Source organism: Macrotis lagotis, chromosome 2 (assembly GCF_037893015.1).
Source record: "Macrotis lagotis isolate mMagLag1 chromosome 2, bilby.v1.9.chrom.fasta, whole genome shotgun sequence".
NCBI lineage: Eukaryota > Metazoa > Chordata > Mammalia > Peramelemorphia > Peramelidae > Macrotis > Macrotis lagotis.
Window position 1 is genome coordinate 164367726 of NC_133659.1, and position 15819 is coordinate 164383544.

At 34.9% G+C, this 15819-nt stretch overlaps 1 protein-coding gene across 4 annotated transcripts in view; it reads left to right on the forward strand.

Moving 5' to 3' along the window:
- The window catches only part of ASH1L (ASH1 like histone lysine methyltransferase), a 254778-nt gene that overhangs the window by 177987 nt on the left and 60972 nt on the right, over positions 1–15819 (forward strand). For all 4 annotated transcript variants that reach the window (XM_074223285.1, XM_074223284.1, XM_074223283.1 and 1 more), the window contains exon 8: positions 15389–15462. In XM_074223285.1, coding sequence (XP_074079386.1) covers positions 15389–15462 — 74 coding nt within the window. The remainder of the gene's footprint in view (positions 1–15388; positions 15463–15819) is intronic.

The window sequence follows — 15819 nt, forward strand, 5'->3', positions numbered from 1 at the left end:
TTCTCTGCTGAGAGATAATATTTACTCCCAAATATCCCCAGCCTGTGGTAGAGCCTTCCGATATATTCTTTTCATATTAACCTAATCAAGACACACTACTTTGACTCTAACATGGTCAATTTGCTTCTCTTCAAGAATGAAAAACAGGGACAACTGTGGATACAGCACTGGCCCTGGAGTCAGGAGTACCTGAGTTCAAATCCAGCCTCAGACACTTAATAATTACCTAGCTGTGTGGCCTTGGGCAAGCCACTTAATCCCATCTGCCTTACAACCCCCCCCCCCCCCCAAAAAAAGAATGAAGAACAACCAGCACCTCCCAAAAAACCCTTTATGAACGTTTTTCTCTTGAACAATTTGAGGTACCTTATGCAGTGAAAGTTAAAAAAAAATAATAAAAATTTCAATCCCTTATTGAATCACCAGTTTCTCATCTAAGAAGATGCTATTTAGCAATTTATCAAAATTTTCCTTATTTAAAAAGAGGAAAATAAATTGGATCTGGCAAATGTTTCTTCCAATTTAATTTGTAACTAATTTATTCTTGTTAAATTATCAAGGGTCCATTTCTTTACAGTTTTCCCTAGTCAGGTAGAGTTAGAAAAATGAAATCAGACATAGCCCTTGCCCTCATGAAACAGAATACATGCACAAATACAGAGTTATTTTTGGAAAGTTCCAAGGAGATAGCAAGATAACTGTTATAGGAATCAAAAAGAAGGAAAACAAATTACATTCACTGTACAAAATCAGGGAAGGCTTCATGGAAGACATAGCACCCAAGTTGAGACTAATACTTTATCAGATCAAAATGTTGGGAAAATAAACCATTCCAAGCTGATAGGATGTTATGTGCAAAGGGGAGGAGATAAGAGAAGGCAGGATGAGAAAAGGGGATGATGAGTCAGGTTTGAGTAAAATGCAGACTACTTAAAAGGGAGAAACAGATACTGTCCAAAATGCTTGTGATTCTTTATACCATTTGGAAGAAAAGCTATACCCTTTTGTCTACACCAACTTAGGCTTGATCCCATTACTTTCCATCTCCCATCTCTTTCACAAGGTTGCTTCATTAATTATTTTATCTCACTTTCATTCTCTCCCTATCAATTGATTTCTTCCATGATATAGCATAGAGTTATGGCTACAGCCCTGAACTTGCAGGCAAATCCCCTTTAGACTCTTAGTAGCTATGTGATCCTGGTTAAGTCACTTGACCTTTCTGAACTTTTACTGTGTATACTGTTCTCCTGGTTCTGCTCACTTTACATTAGTTCTTGTAAATCTTTCCAGATTTTTCTGAAATCATCCTGCTTATCATTTCTTACCCAATAATATTCCATCACAATCCTATACCACAGTTTGTTGAGTCATTCTCCAGTTGATGGACATTCCTTCATTTCCAATTCTTAACCACCACAAAAAGAATCACCATGAATATTTTTTGAATTTTTTTTACTATAAATATTTTTATACAAATAATTCCTTTTCCCATTTTTAGATGTCTTTGGAATATAGATCTAACATTGGTATTGCTGGATCAAACATGTGTACAGTTTTATAACCCTTTGAGTATATTTCCAAATTGCTATTCAGAATGGTTGGATCAGTTCACAACTCTACCAATAGTGCATTAATGTCCCAGTTTTCCCACAATCTCTCCAGCATTTATCCTTTTCCCTTTTTGTCATATTCAGCTCTCCCTATCTTGAAGGGTCACCTAATCTTTTCATACTATCATTCTTTATCTTTTTAATAATCTTGAAAACGGAGCTGCCTCACCACACTACCCATTTATTTCTTAAACCTTAGTGTGGTTTCTCCATCACTCCACTGAAACTGCTTTTCAAGGTTGCTAATGGTATATTTATGAAATCTGTTTTTTTTTCTTTTCTTGCCTTCATTCTCTTGGACCTCTCCACAACTTTTTTTTTTAATGCCATTCACCATTCCCTTCCTCCTTCTTTGCCCTTGATTTTTATACTGCTCACTATTGGTCATCTTCCTATCTGTCTGATTATTTCTTTTCAGTTTCTTTTGCCAGATCATTATATCTCTCTGTTTTCAGCCTCTTCTATAACTTTATGCTGGACTTGCTTCTCTCCTAAATACATTTTTCTTGCTCATCTTCTGAAGTTTCAGTTATCACTTCTACTCTCATGACTTTCAAATCTAAATAGCAAGTTCTGATCTCTCTCAGCTCCAGTCCAAGGTTTATTGACTATATGTTGGATGCCTCAAGGATAATTCAAAATTACAGAGCTGATTTTCTTCCAAACTTCTTTACCTCTGCTAAGTTTCCTCAAAATTAGTAAGGGTCTGACCATATATCACCTTGCTTAGGAATTTTCACTAGTTCTCCAGGATAAGCTTGATTAATTGATACATCAGATAAATAGATAAATGGTGTGTCATCTTCATGTTTCATTTAGAGAAAAAGGCATTTCACTAAGTACCAGAAGGTACAGATTCCAATCACAGATTGGACACTAAGTGTCAAATTACTTAACTTCTTTGAGCTTCAATTTCTTCATCAATATAATAAAGAGTAAAGATACTTATATACTACCTGCTTTACACTATTGGTATGAGCAAAGTTATTTTTAATACTGTATATAGGGACAGCTAGGTGGTGCAGTGGATAGAGCACTGGCCCTGGAGTCAGGAGTACCTGAGTCCAAATCCGGCCTCAGACACTTAATAATTACCTAGCTGTGTAGCCTTGTGCAAACCACTTAACCCCATTGCCTTGCAAAACCTAAAATTTTTTTTTAAAAAAAGCTGTGTGTAAATGTGGACTGATATACTGATTTTGGTAGAGGAGGTGCATTTAAACCCTGAACAATTGAGCCAAATTGAATCTTCATCCAGAAATCCCTTGAAAGATTTTTCTAAAAACAAAGAAGCTTCAGAAAACACTTGAAATATTTTGCATATGATAATCATAAACCTCAAAGGACATAAAAATGGAGTGGTAGTAAAAATATTTATCCAAGGGTACAAATATATGTAGGTTAAGTACTAAAGTCAAATGTAATACACCTTACCTTTCCTTTGTTTAAAACTCATACTTTATTGTTTATGTGCTTTAACCTATAGAAACTGATGTTCTGATTTTGAGTGGAAAAGATTTAAGCGTATGATCAACTGAAATTCTTTGTTTCCAAGAAAAGCAAACTTGATTTTTCTTCATCAGTTTCTTTAAGCAAGTACAATTGCCCCCTTGTTTTTTAGCACCAATGTGTATTAGTAAACAAATAGTCTTAAATACCTTTAATGTCTTAGTAATTTCTTTAGCATTCTAATTCAACCTGTGTAATGTGTTAAAGAAAGATAATTTTTCCACCTCTAGGTTTATTCTCTATCTTTATAAGATAATTCTCAGAAAGTAGATATTTAAATTGAAGATTTGTGGTTGATAAAAGTCATACAGTTAAATTTTTAAAAAATCAACTACATATGCAGAGAATGGTGATGCAAAACTCAAGTGGTAATTGTAACTGATCAAAAAAAAGTAACATCAGACTTTTATTAAAAGAAATGTGTCTGAAAGGAATGATTCACAAGATACCTTAAATACAGAAGTATATTAAATTCTTGGGAAAAGTCACCAATTTATTATTACTGATAGGGTAGAATTGAAAAAATTTAATTCCTGACCAATATACTTATCCATCTCCACAAAATTATGAAAATAATACTCTTATGAGCTGAGAGTGTTCTTGATAAAAGTAAAAAAAAGTTAAACTTTTATAGATAATAAAAGATATTAGCCCATACATTTACAATTATAATTAATTGAAAGCCCAGATAACATAGAACTGAATGTGTTTGTTATTTATTGACTATATTAATTTGAAAGAGCATGAAGTGGAGTGTTTCTTGATTTAGGATTAGAGGACCTCACTTTGAGATGTAGCTATTACACATTCTCCGTGTAACCTTGAGCAGATCATTTAATCTCTCCTTTTTGGTTGTCAAAGTTATGGCCTCTTAAATTGACTTCTAATTCTGGAGATCTGATTCTATGACCACTTTAAAGAGACTTTCTTCCCACAATGTGACTCCAATGCCTATATTTAAAATCATAAAAGATTCCTTAAAAGATTCAGCAAAAAAAGATGAACTATTCTTCATGCAGTCATATTCTAAGGGATATTCCAAGTAAAAGAGAGATTTCCTAAAGTTGATGAGGTATGACAAGGCACTAATTATATCAAGAATAATATTGCAATTCCTTCTAGATGAAATCCATAATCATTCAAGATCAGCCGATCCTACAGAGAAAACAACTAAGTGGATGAAGAATGCCTATGGTACAAATTGTGATATGGTTCCTTATTTGATAGCATTTTTTTGAGATTTTACAATGGAACCTTTTTTTTTTCTTTTAGGTTTTTGCAAGGCAAATGGGGTTAAGTGGCTTGCCCAAGGCCACATGCTAGGTAATTATTAAGTGTTTGAGTCCGGATTTGAAGACTCCTGACTCCAGGGTTGGTGCTTTATCCATTGCACCATCTAGCCACCCCAATGTAACCTTTTCTTGGCATGGTAAATAGTACCTGTCTACATCCAAGGGCCAATAAAATAAAGACATTTTCAGTAATATCAAAGATAAAGCAAGGATGTCTTACTATTATTACCATTATTATTTAGTACAGGGCTAGAATTGCTACCCATAGCACTAAGGCAAAAAGAAGTGCTTGCAGATGATATGATAGTTTGCTTAGAAGACCCTAGAGAGTCTAAAAAATTAATTGAAACAATAACTTCAGCAAAGTTGAAGTGTATAAAATAAATCTAGATTTCTGCATATTATCAACCAAACCAAGAAGAATAGATAAGTTTGTTTAAAATAACTGCAAATTGGGGCAGCTAGGTTGTGCATTGGATTGAGCATCGACTCAGAAGTCAGGAGGACCCAAGTTCAAATGCAACCTCAGACACTTTACTTAATTGTGTGACCTTGGGCAAGTCACATAACCCCATTGCCTTGCAAAAAAAATAGGTCCAACTTAGTTATTCAACTGTTAGCAGGAGATTTACTTAATCTAAAATAGAGAAGGACATTATGCAAGTAGAGGCATTAGAAACCTATTGAGTGATTCAACTGAGTGAAAGCTCCATCTAAATTCACCACCTGAGCTTTTGAGAGCCCCTCTAGCTCCTTGTGGATGGCTCTTTATCCTGTGGTGGATGATGAATAAAATAACTGAGGAAACAAAAGATTCTGTCTTCTTAGTATATCAGTTTATTAAGTAATGCATGCCAATTACTTAGGACCAGGAACAGAATTCATCTTAAGTCTGGATTCTGAATATAGGGGGAAAACAATCTAATAATACCAATTAACCAAAAGGAAACAATATAATATTAGGTAATCTGATTTCTAATTAGATAAAAGATTAGGTCCTTTCCAAGTTAGGATGGGCAGAGCAAACAGGTACAATTTCCTCACTTCAGAAAAGGAGATATCTCACTCCCCCAAAGTGTCTGTAAACAATGAAAGGAACATGGAAATAATAACTGATCAGTATGGGCTGAGTTTCAGATAAAACATGGGTATCTTTAGATGTACAATTGTAAGAAAACACATTATGTCGATCTTTGGGTCTGACTCATTTTTCTGGCCAGCATAACCTAGCTCCTTAGTTAAGGATCTCTAAACAGCAGGTAGAGGTTTCCCATTCATGCAGGGCCAGGTTGAAATGATTCAGCAAAGTGTTCTCCCAATTCTCATAATTGAATAAATTTTTCTCACAGGAAGAAATTGAACTAGACACCATGATTGAATAAAAAGGGAACTGAGCTAACTCTAGAATTGAATCACAAGATGAGTCAGTGTGGTTCACTCAGTTCCCAGTTAACCACTTACTATCCTAATTCCTTCAGTTTCCTCAATTTTCTCAGTTCTCAAATGATGAGGATGTGACATTGACAGTGGGCTCTTGGAACCTCAAGCACACTGAGTCTCAAGTAGTTTTTCCATATCCTTTTAAAAAACTATCTTAAAATGTATAAAGGGAGAGGGATTAAAATACTGCTCCTACAATCCCAAAGATAACACAACTAAGCCTATAGCCAAAAGAGATCAATATAGGAAATGACTGACCAAAATATGAGCAGATCTTATCATTATTATTGCACTCTTAAGAAATGATGAGAGGATAGTTTCAAACAGATGTGGATAGAATACTTGCATGAATGATTTTATTGTCATTTCAGGTATATCTTGACTTTTTGTGACCCCCATTTGGGGCTTTCTTGGCAAAGATATTGGGGTGGTTTATCATTTCAGTTTACTGATGAGGAAACTGAGGACAGTCAGAGTAAAGGGATTTGCCCAGGATCACACAACTAGAAAATGCCTTGATACCAGATTTGAATTTTCCTAGCCCATTGCTCTTAATTATCCACTGCACCACCCAGCTTCCCCTTTCTGTGTGTGTGTGTGTGTGTGTGTGTGTGTGTGTGCGCGCGCGTGTGTGTGCATGCGCGCACGCATGCTCGTGAGAGTGAGTTTTGTTTGGGTGAGTTCTTTCTGGTTTTGCTTCCAGCTTTCATGACTTTGATATTGTGGTCCTGAATGGGTACATTCTTTCTGCAGTCCCTCCCCACATCTCTTTCATGTGTTACTTTCTCTCATTGGGTTACAGGCTCTTTGAGGACAGAGAGTGTCTTCTTGTTTTACTTGTATTTGTTTCCCCAGCACTTAATAACTCCTAAAACACAAATGATTAAACTCACTAGTATTAATGGCTTGCTTTGTCTTTTATTGAATCAAATATCTTTTTATAAGCAATAAATATGAAGTCAGATCTTGTACTTATTATATTTTTCCATCTGTTTGATTGTAAACATTTAGTTTTTGAAGAACATCTGCAAAATTCTATCTATTTTGACTTAATTTTTCATTAAGGATATGTTTAACATACACACACACACACACACAAGTTCAGCCATAATTTATTTTGAAATAGTAGCCTTTAAAACATTTGAATATAGTTATCATGTTCCTCATTCTTTCAGGCAAACAAAAAAATACCTACTTTCTTTAAACATTCATCTTCTGACAAAGCTTGTATTTTATCTTTTAAACTTAAAGCAATCTTAACTGACATCCTTCTATAAATGAAAGAGAGTTTCCCTACAGATTGCTAAATACTATATCTGTTTCTCTAAGAGGATTGCTGATTATATTGCTAATTGTGTGAAAAATTTTGCAGCACTTTCAGTATTAAATTGTGGCTCCCTGATGGACAGTCCATCATTTCCTTCCCAATAGTAGTCTCTCCAACATAAAATATCATTATCTCAGAAGACCCAGAGAAGTCTGTAGTGGATATAAGTAAGCTGTAGCATATTACCAGTGTTGACTTATGCACATGTAGTTATATAGAAGATATCATTAAGGATCACTGAGCATGAAACAAAAATGCCCAGTCATGTTGCAATATAGATAATAACTGAACAACTGTGGCAAAGTATGAATGAGACTTGGACAGGATGAGAAGGCTAGGATAGGATGGCTTATTTTCTATACAATTGAAGGAAGTAATTATGTTGAAAAGATAATGAAATCATCAAAATATTTATCAAATTATTGATAAATTATTTGGAAAAGAGATTTGCTTTATTCTGTGTAGCAGAAAGCAAAATTGGGGCCAGGAAGTAGAAGTTGCCGTGAGTCATACTATAGATTAACATAATGAAAAACTTCACAAGAGAGCTGGTGGTTCTCTTGCAATATAGTGACAGTCATAGGAAGTGATTACCTAAAGATTTGATGACCACATATCAATGATACTATAAAACACATTCTTGCAGAGAAGGCTTTCTAAGGCTAGAAAGAAAATTACAGCAATATACATATTAAACTTGTGTAAAAAAATGACAGCAACAAAACCCTTTCCTAACTGATCCACCTTCCCCCCAAAAAAAATTTACAGGATTTTCCCTGTGATCAGGAGATGTGAAATCTATCAGTTTTTTTTTTGGGGGGGGGGAGAGTAGTATTTTGTTAAAGTTAATATGGCCACTTTTAACAAATTGTAAATAATTTAAACTATGTTAAGATGATGTTTGAGACTAAACCTGTGATGTCATTTGTATAGAGAGTTCCTAGATAAGGAAACTTCCTCTTCCAGTGCAGGATGGCACTTTTTTGGTAACTTAAAATCTTTGCTACCTGGAGAACAGGGTAGTTAAATACCTTGTCCAGTCAAACAGCTAGGACATATCATTTAAGAAGTCAACAAGAGCTTATTAAGTACCTACTATGTGCCAAGCACAACCAAATATTGAAGGTGCAAAGACAAAGAAAAATAGTTCTCATGCGGAATTTACATTCTATCAGGAAAGAAAACGAGTATTTCTATAGATAAGGATAACATTTAAAGTAAGTAAATATAAATAGTTAAAATAGTTGAAGTCAGCATAGTTTGGGGAGGAATCCAGAAAAGCATCATATAAAAGACAGTGCTTGAGCTGTTTCTTAAAGGAAGAGAGAGTATGAGGTGGAGAAAAGAAAAGAGGTGATGTACAGGCATATCGAACAGCTAGTGAAAAGAGACAGAGACAGGAGATGGGGTGTGATGAATAAGGAACAGAAAAGTCTAGTTTGGTACTTTATATCAGAGAGTGGGAGGAGAGAGTTTCCAGTGAAGCTTGAATGGTTGATTGGGGTCAGACTAATAACCTTTAAAAGATAAACAGGAATTTAGTTTATTCTGGAGACACTGGGGAACCATCAGAGATAATTAATTAGGGTTATGAGGATAAATCTGCATTTAAGAAAAATGGCATTTATAATATGTATAGGATGGACTACAGTGATGAGGGACTGAGGTTAGGAGGCAAATTAAGGTGAGAAGTGATAGTGATCTGAAGTAAGGTTGGTAACTGTCAGTGAAATGAAGGGGCCGAATGTTAGAGATGTTGTGGAAATAGTAAAGGGTTATATTTTGGCAACTTGGTTAGATGTGCAGTATGAGGGAGATGAAAGAGAAACCAAGATAATGCTGAGATTTTGAATGTGGGAGATAGAAGGTCACCTTCTATAATACACTAAGTGAGGGTTAGGAAAAGGGATAGGAGTGTCAGGAACACTGGAGAAGTTTAGGTCATCATGGACCTTAAATACCAGGCAGAGAAATTTGAACTTTTATTTGGTAAACATTTGGAAGTCACTGAAGAGTTTGAAACAGAGAAGTGACTTGATCATATTTTTGCACAATAAAGATAAATATGGCGACAGTTGGAAGTATATATATATATGTGAATGCAGATTATCACATAGCCAGGTGAATAGAAGTAAGAAGCAGAGGAATTATAGAAGTATGTATATAAGGTAAATTTACTAGTAGGGCACTCTGAAACATCCTCAGAAATTTAATAGCTGGCATATTGCAATCTCATGTGGAATTTAAAACTTATTTACTTGAATGATGACCCAAAAGGTTTGGGAGAAAACTCATTGCCCCTAGAGGCTGTCTCCATAGTAATAGCTACAGAACAAGCAAAGAAGGCCCTCTTGTTGGGAAACTTCCTCCCAAGCATTGACTTTCCCAAAAGGGTTCCTCTTTACCCATTGGATTTATATATCCTTTGGTAATCAGGACTGACTTAATGCCCTAATTAAAGAAAATTTTTTTAAAATACTCAAAATTAAGTAGGAGATCTAAAAAAAATGCTGGTGTCTTCTCCCCACACTTTGTGTTAATTCTTTTTGAAATTCTTCTAGAAGGCAATTATTTAAATGTATTTCATAGGATCATAAATCTAGAACTATAAGGGTTTTCACAAGCCAACCCTCTCATCTTATAGGTGATGAAACTGAGGCTCAGAAAGATTATTTGTCAAAGTCTCATATAGAATTTGAATGCTGTGTCGTCTGATTTCCCAACCAGTTCTCTTTTCACCATTCTCTTTGCTAGGGAGACAGGAGTCTGTGGAGGGAAGGTAGGGATACCTACCATTAATAGGAAGGCGTGATTTGGCAATAATATGGTAAAGATAAATATTTTGTAAGCCAAGTAAATTTTCAGTGACCTTATTATTTTTAAATGTATATGTTTTCCATAATGAACCGGGTTTATAAGGAGGAAGCACCTTCCTCACATAGCAAGAGCTGTTCCTAGAACTCTCAATTCCCACCTGACTTGTAGGGCTTTTATTTTATGTGCATTTCAGTTAACCTCTGGGAATGCCACACACGCAACTTCTTTGAAACATCAGATATAAACAAGTTCTACAATAAAGATTAGACTTTTTAAATTGTACTGTATTAGGTAGCTAGAACGTGGTTTAATTCTCTGCTAGAAAACTGTATTAGTGCTTGCTTAATAAGGGGAAGAGAGTTCCATAATATCTGGGCTTAATGCCAAAGTTCTTCTGAAAGAATCTTTTGTTTTAGGCTAGTGAGATCATATTTCCTGGAACCTACTACTCAGGATAAATGGAACTTTGAAAATAAGTACTACTTTAAAAGACCAGTTCTAAAGGAAAACATGACCATTTTGATTATTATTAGTTTGATCCAAGATGGGAGATTGCCTCCCCTAAATCTTAGAATAAAGCTTCTGTTTATAAGGGTTCTGGAGGAACTTAGGTAAATCCAAAAAGTTTAGAATATCTGAATAGTGGACAGGATTTCCCGAATAAAGATCTTTGCCTTACAGAATACCTGAACTAAACAAATATTAATGAATTAATGGAAACTCCTTAAAGTGAAAACTCCATCGTTTTTGCCTCTGAATCCCCTTAGCACAGTGTCTTAAAGATAGTAGACATTTAAATGGTTGTCAAATTTAAATCAGTCTTTTGTAGTTAATAAAAATTTCAAGCAAGGACTTTTACAATGTGTCTTCTACCTTGGCAGATATAGTGTCTGATCTCAAGCTTTAGAATCTGAGCAGCCCTCTTTTATTTGCTTACTCAAGAGTAACTAGTCTCTGAGGAAGAGAGTCTTGTTTACAAAAATAATAACTTGATTTATAAGTCTGAATATCAATCTATTAATATTCAGCAGAATATACCTTTATAGCAACTAAAATATTTTTGTCTAGTCTCCAAAGCATTCCTTTTTCCAGTATCAGTGCACCTAGAAAACTAAATTAATTTTAAAGAGGTTGTTTAGTGACTATGGCATCAGAGCATTGAAAGTCAGATAATCTCATTTCCAAGTAGTGGTAGACTTTAGGATATTATCACTGTCCCAATATGGAATACATATTTTTTGGATTCAGGTATTAACATTTATCAGAGATAAATATTTTCTTCCCTTTGGATAATAACCTGATTTCTTCATACTGTTCCCATCTTCCTATGCCTTCCGTGTGCATAAAGAAAGCCACACCAGCCACTTGGTAAAGTCCTCAAACATCATCTCCAATCTTTCTTTGTTTTTTCCAATGATTTTTTTTTTAGTTTTTCCAAGGGTTAAGTGACTTGCCCAAGTTCACACAGTTAGGTAATTATTAAGTGTATGAGGTCTAAAGATTATTAATAGATGCTTTTATCATGAAATTAGTTCATATTGGACATTTACAATTATATTCATTTCAGTTCAACAAACATAGCTTACTTTGCTAGCCACTAAGCAGGTGTGAATAATACTTATAAATAATCTGGAGTTTAGTAATTTTTTCAGAAATTACCATATAACTTATATTAACTTCAAGGATAGCATTCTGACCTTGTTTCTAAACTCCAGTTTTTACCCTTTTCCCCCATAGCCACCAATGCATTAAGTGTACCATACAATCGGAAAATATTTTTTTCTGTCAGCTTTGTGTAGTAGACGGAACTCTGCCCTTGGGAATCATAAAGATCTGAGTTCAGATCCTACTTCAGACACTGGTCAGGCAACAAGCATTGTGCTGAGTACTGTATATGCAAAAAAAAAGAATAGGTAAAAATAGAAGTAGAATGTGGAATATTATATTAGATACACAGGTATGCCAGACCAGTGTAGCTAGATCAGAGTACATGGAGGGAAATGATGTATAATGTATAATAAGATTGACAAGGTAGAAAGGACCAAGTTTTAAAAATCATTTAATGCCAAACAGAGAAAGTTATATTTGATCCTGGAGATAATAAGCATACCCTAGGACTACTTGAACAGGAAAGTTATACTGTCTGACCTACAGTTTAAGAAAATTATCTTAGCATCTAACTAAAAGAATTAGTGGCATAGGAAGAGACTTGGGGCAGGGAGACACTATTCACAAAACAATTGTAATAATCTAGGTTAGTTGAAGAAGTCCTGAACTAGGGGTTATTTTTGTGAATAGACAAAAAGGAGCATATAGGAGAGATGTTTTAATGGTAGAAACAGGATTTGGCCACAGGATTTGGATGTCAAGAATGATCCTGGGTTACAAGTCTGATGACAGGAAGGATTCTGACACCAATAGAAGAAAAGGAAAAGATATGGGTTAGGGGTAGAGAAGATTTTTTAAAAGTTCTGTTTTAAATATTTTGAATTTGAGATAATCCGTAAATGACTTGGTGACAAATGACTTGTTGCTTAGGCGACAAACTATTTGGGCCAGATATAAAGATCTAAGGATAACCTGTGTAGAGATAATCATTGAATCCATGGAAGCTGATAAGGTTGAGTGAAGATAGTATAAATGCAAAGAAAAGAACCTTGGAATAACCACATTTAGTGAGCTTGATATGGATCACCTATGCTTGGTGGCCTTTTGGATAAAGAACCAGCAATACAGACTGAGATGGAGCAGAGATAGAATAAACAACCAATCAATAAAACTTTTTTTTAGGCTTTTTTTTTTTTGCAAGGTAGTGGGATTAAGTGGCTTGCCCAAGGCCACACATCTAGGTAATTATTAAGTGTCTGAGGCTGGATTTGAACTCATGGCCCTTTTCTGACTCCAGGACCAGTGCTCTTTTCCACTGAGCCACCTGGCCACCCCCAATAAACATTTTTTAAGAGTTTACTGTGTGCTCAGATCTGCTAATGTTGGAGAGAAAATGTCAAAAGAATCTAGAAAGGAGAAGCAGGTTTAGAAAATCAAGAAGGATAAAGATTGAGAAAAGGACAGTTGATTTGGCATTGATAACCCTGGAGAGAGAAATTTCAGTTGAATTATGAGAAGCTAGAGTTTAGGAACTGAGAGGAGAAATAGAATCAGAGTGTAGATGGCCTTCTCAAGGACTTCAGTTGTGAAGAAAATAATAGAAAGATGACAACAGGGATAGTAGAACCATGTAAGGTTCTGTAAGAATAGAAGAAACGGAAAGTTTAGGGATAGTAGGAAAGGATTTAGCAGATTGGAAGAGATTAAAAATTAGGGAGTAGCTAGTATGGTGGAGGCAGTTTGTTGGAGAAGTTGAAAAGGGGATAGAATTAAATATATCAGGCTTGACTTTTGAAATGAGAAAGGTCAAATCTTAATTTGACATTGAAGCGAAAGAGATGATGATGGAAGGTGTGTGAATGAGGAGGAAGGAGAAAAGGGAAACTTCATGTTTTTAATTTTTTCAGTGAAGTATGAAGATGTCATCACCAAGAATTTGCAGAGAAAGTTGACTTTGCAGACCAATAGAGGAAATTAGATCAACTATTTTGGAAAGCAGAAAAGCAAATCAATTAGGGTTACTAGCTTATGAGACCCTGGAATGTAGCTTATCTTCTCTAAGCCTTACTTTCCTCATCTGTAAAGTGGAGGTGATAATAGTACCTACCTCACAAGAATTTTGAGGATCAAATGAAATAATAGATGTAAAAAGTCTCTTACACACCTTTGAGTGATATATAAATGTAAACTATTTCAAAAACAGAATAAAGTTAGACCTTCTAAGAGATCCAAAGCAATATTAAAATGTATAAAGTCTAAATATTAAGAAGGTAGGTAAGGCATACACACTAGAATATTTCATTCACAATATTAAGTATTATAAGTGCCAAGTGTTACAAATGAAAAGTTAATGTCATCAGTGTCCAGGAATCCTCTGAAATAGAATAGTATGAATATGTTATCTCATTTTATGGTACATAATGCTTCTCCTTGAACTCTTCCTATCTATTCCCATTCTTCACCTCCTTTTTGTTTTCTTCTTTAGGACCTAATAACAACAAGGTCTTTTGTAGAGATTTCCCTGTTTTTTCCCTTCCCAGTTCAGTTGATGATTTCATTTCCCACTTAAACATGTGTAAAGTAATGGAGTAACCTGTTCTTCTTTCTATTGATTTTCTTCTTTTCATTCTTAACTTTTAAAACATGAACATTTCCTTCTACAAAGAAATGAAAAAGAGAATTTTATACAAAACTGAATTTCTTAACTATAGCTAAGTATTTTAAAGCATATTTAAGGTAATATGGGGTTAAGTGACTTGCCCAAAGTCACACAGCTAGGCAATTATTAAGTGTCTGAGGCCGGATTTGAACTCAGGACCTCCTGACTCCAGGACCAGTACTCTATCCACTGCTCCACCTAGCTTCTCCTCCTTTATATTTTTAAAATAACTTTTCATTGATGTGCTTTTCTTCCCTTTTGTCATCATTACTCACCCTTTTCTCCTTTTCCCAAAAAATAAAGTTCTGTCATAAAAGACTTCTTATATTTCTGCAGAGGAAAAAAATTATTTGTTCCAACTTGAAAAGATTGTCACCAACAAAATCTGTATTCAGGAGTCCACCTGTATATAGGCTAACATTGCCTACATTCCCTTTGTTAGGAAGTTTATTTTAGGATTTCAGGTTGAGTTTTGGAGAGGAGGGAGCCAGAGGTGAAGGAGTTCCCTTCCTACATATATCTCAAAACATATTCCTAGTTCCCCTAAGAAAAGTATAAAGAAAAATCATCTGTAATTTTTTCATTTCACCCAATTCTGAGACTTGAAGTTAACCCCCCCCCCCAAAAAAAAACCAAGAGCTATTCTAAATAAGAGTAGTTCTCCTGGACTGTCATTGAATCTTAAAACAAGACCTGCATGGGATTCTAGAAGCCTAACTCCTTTGTTTTATAGATGAAGAAACCAAAGCTCAGAAAGATGTACTAATTTGTACAAGGGTAGTAATGTGACCCTGAATCCAACATTCTTTTTACTATAGGAGGAAGGGGAAGGGAACAACACATTTATTGAGTGCCTACTATGTGATAAAGCACTGGCCCTAGAGTCAGAAGAACCTGAATTCAAATCCAGCCTCAGACACTTAATAATTTCCCAGCTGTGTGACTTTGCACAAGAGCCTTAACTCCTCCCCCACCTCATTGCCTTACAAAAAACAAATTGGTTATGCACTAGAAATATGTGTAATTAAGAATTGTTTCCTTTTCCTTTCATTCTAGATTGGACATTAATGGTTGTTGTATGACTATTACCTAAATATTAAAGTTGATGATGCTTATATTTCAGGAAAGTATCTGAGACAAAAGAGAATTGACTTTCAGCTTCCCTATGACATCCTTTGGCAGTGGAAACACAATCAGGTACAAAGAACATGATTTTTTGAATTTTATTTTCATGTAGAAAGAGAAAAAGTAAAGCCTTTGTCCCATATCTACTTATGTTGTAATTTTAGCAAGAATTGAGAAAAGACCCTATGAAGGTTAGAGACTGAAGAAAATGAATTTGCACTTAATTTTTTAACTTGACCTGGTTGCCTTTTACCTGTACTGAGAAATGATGGTATACCCTAGTTTTCCAGATTGACCCTTTTCTAGTAAAACTATAGACTTTTATTTTGGTAGCAAGATTTTTCTGCAAAGATCCTCAGTGAGTCAAATCTCTGGAGAATTCAGATGTACTGCCAACAGGATGAAGAAATTTTAGGCCTTATTTTTGTT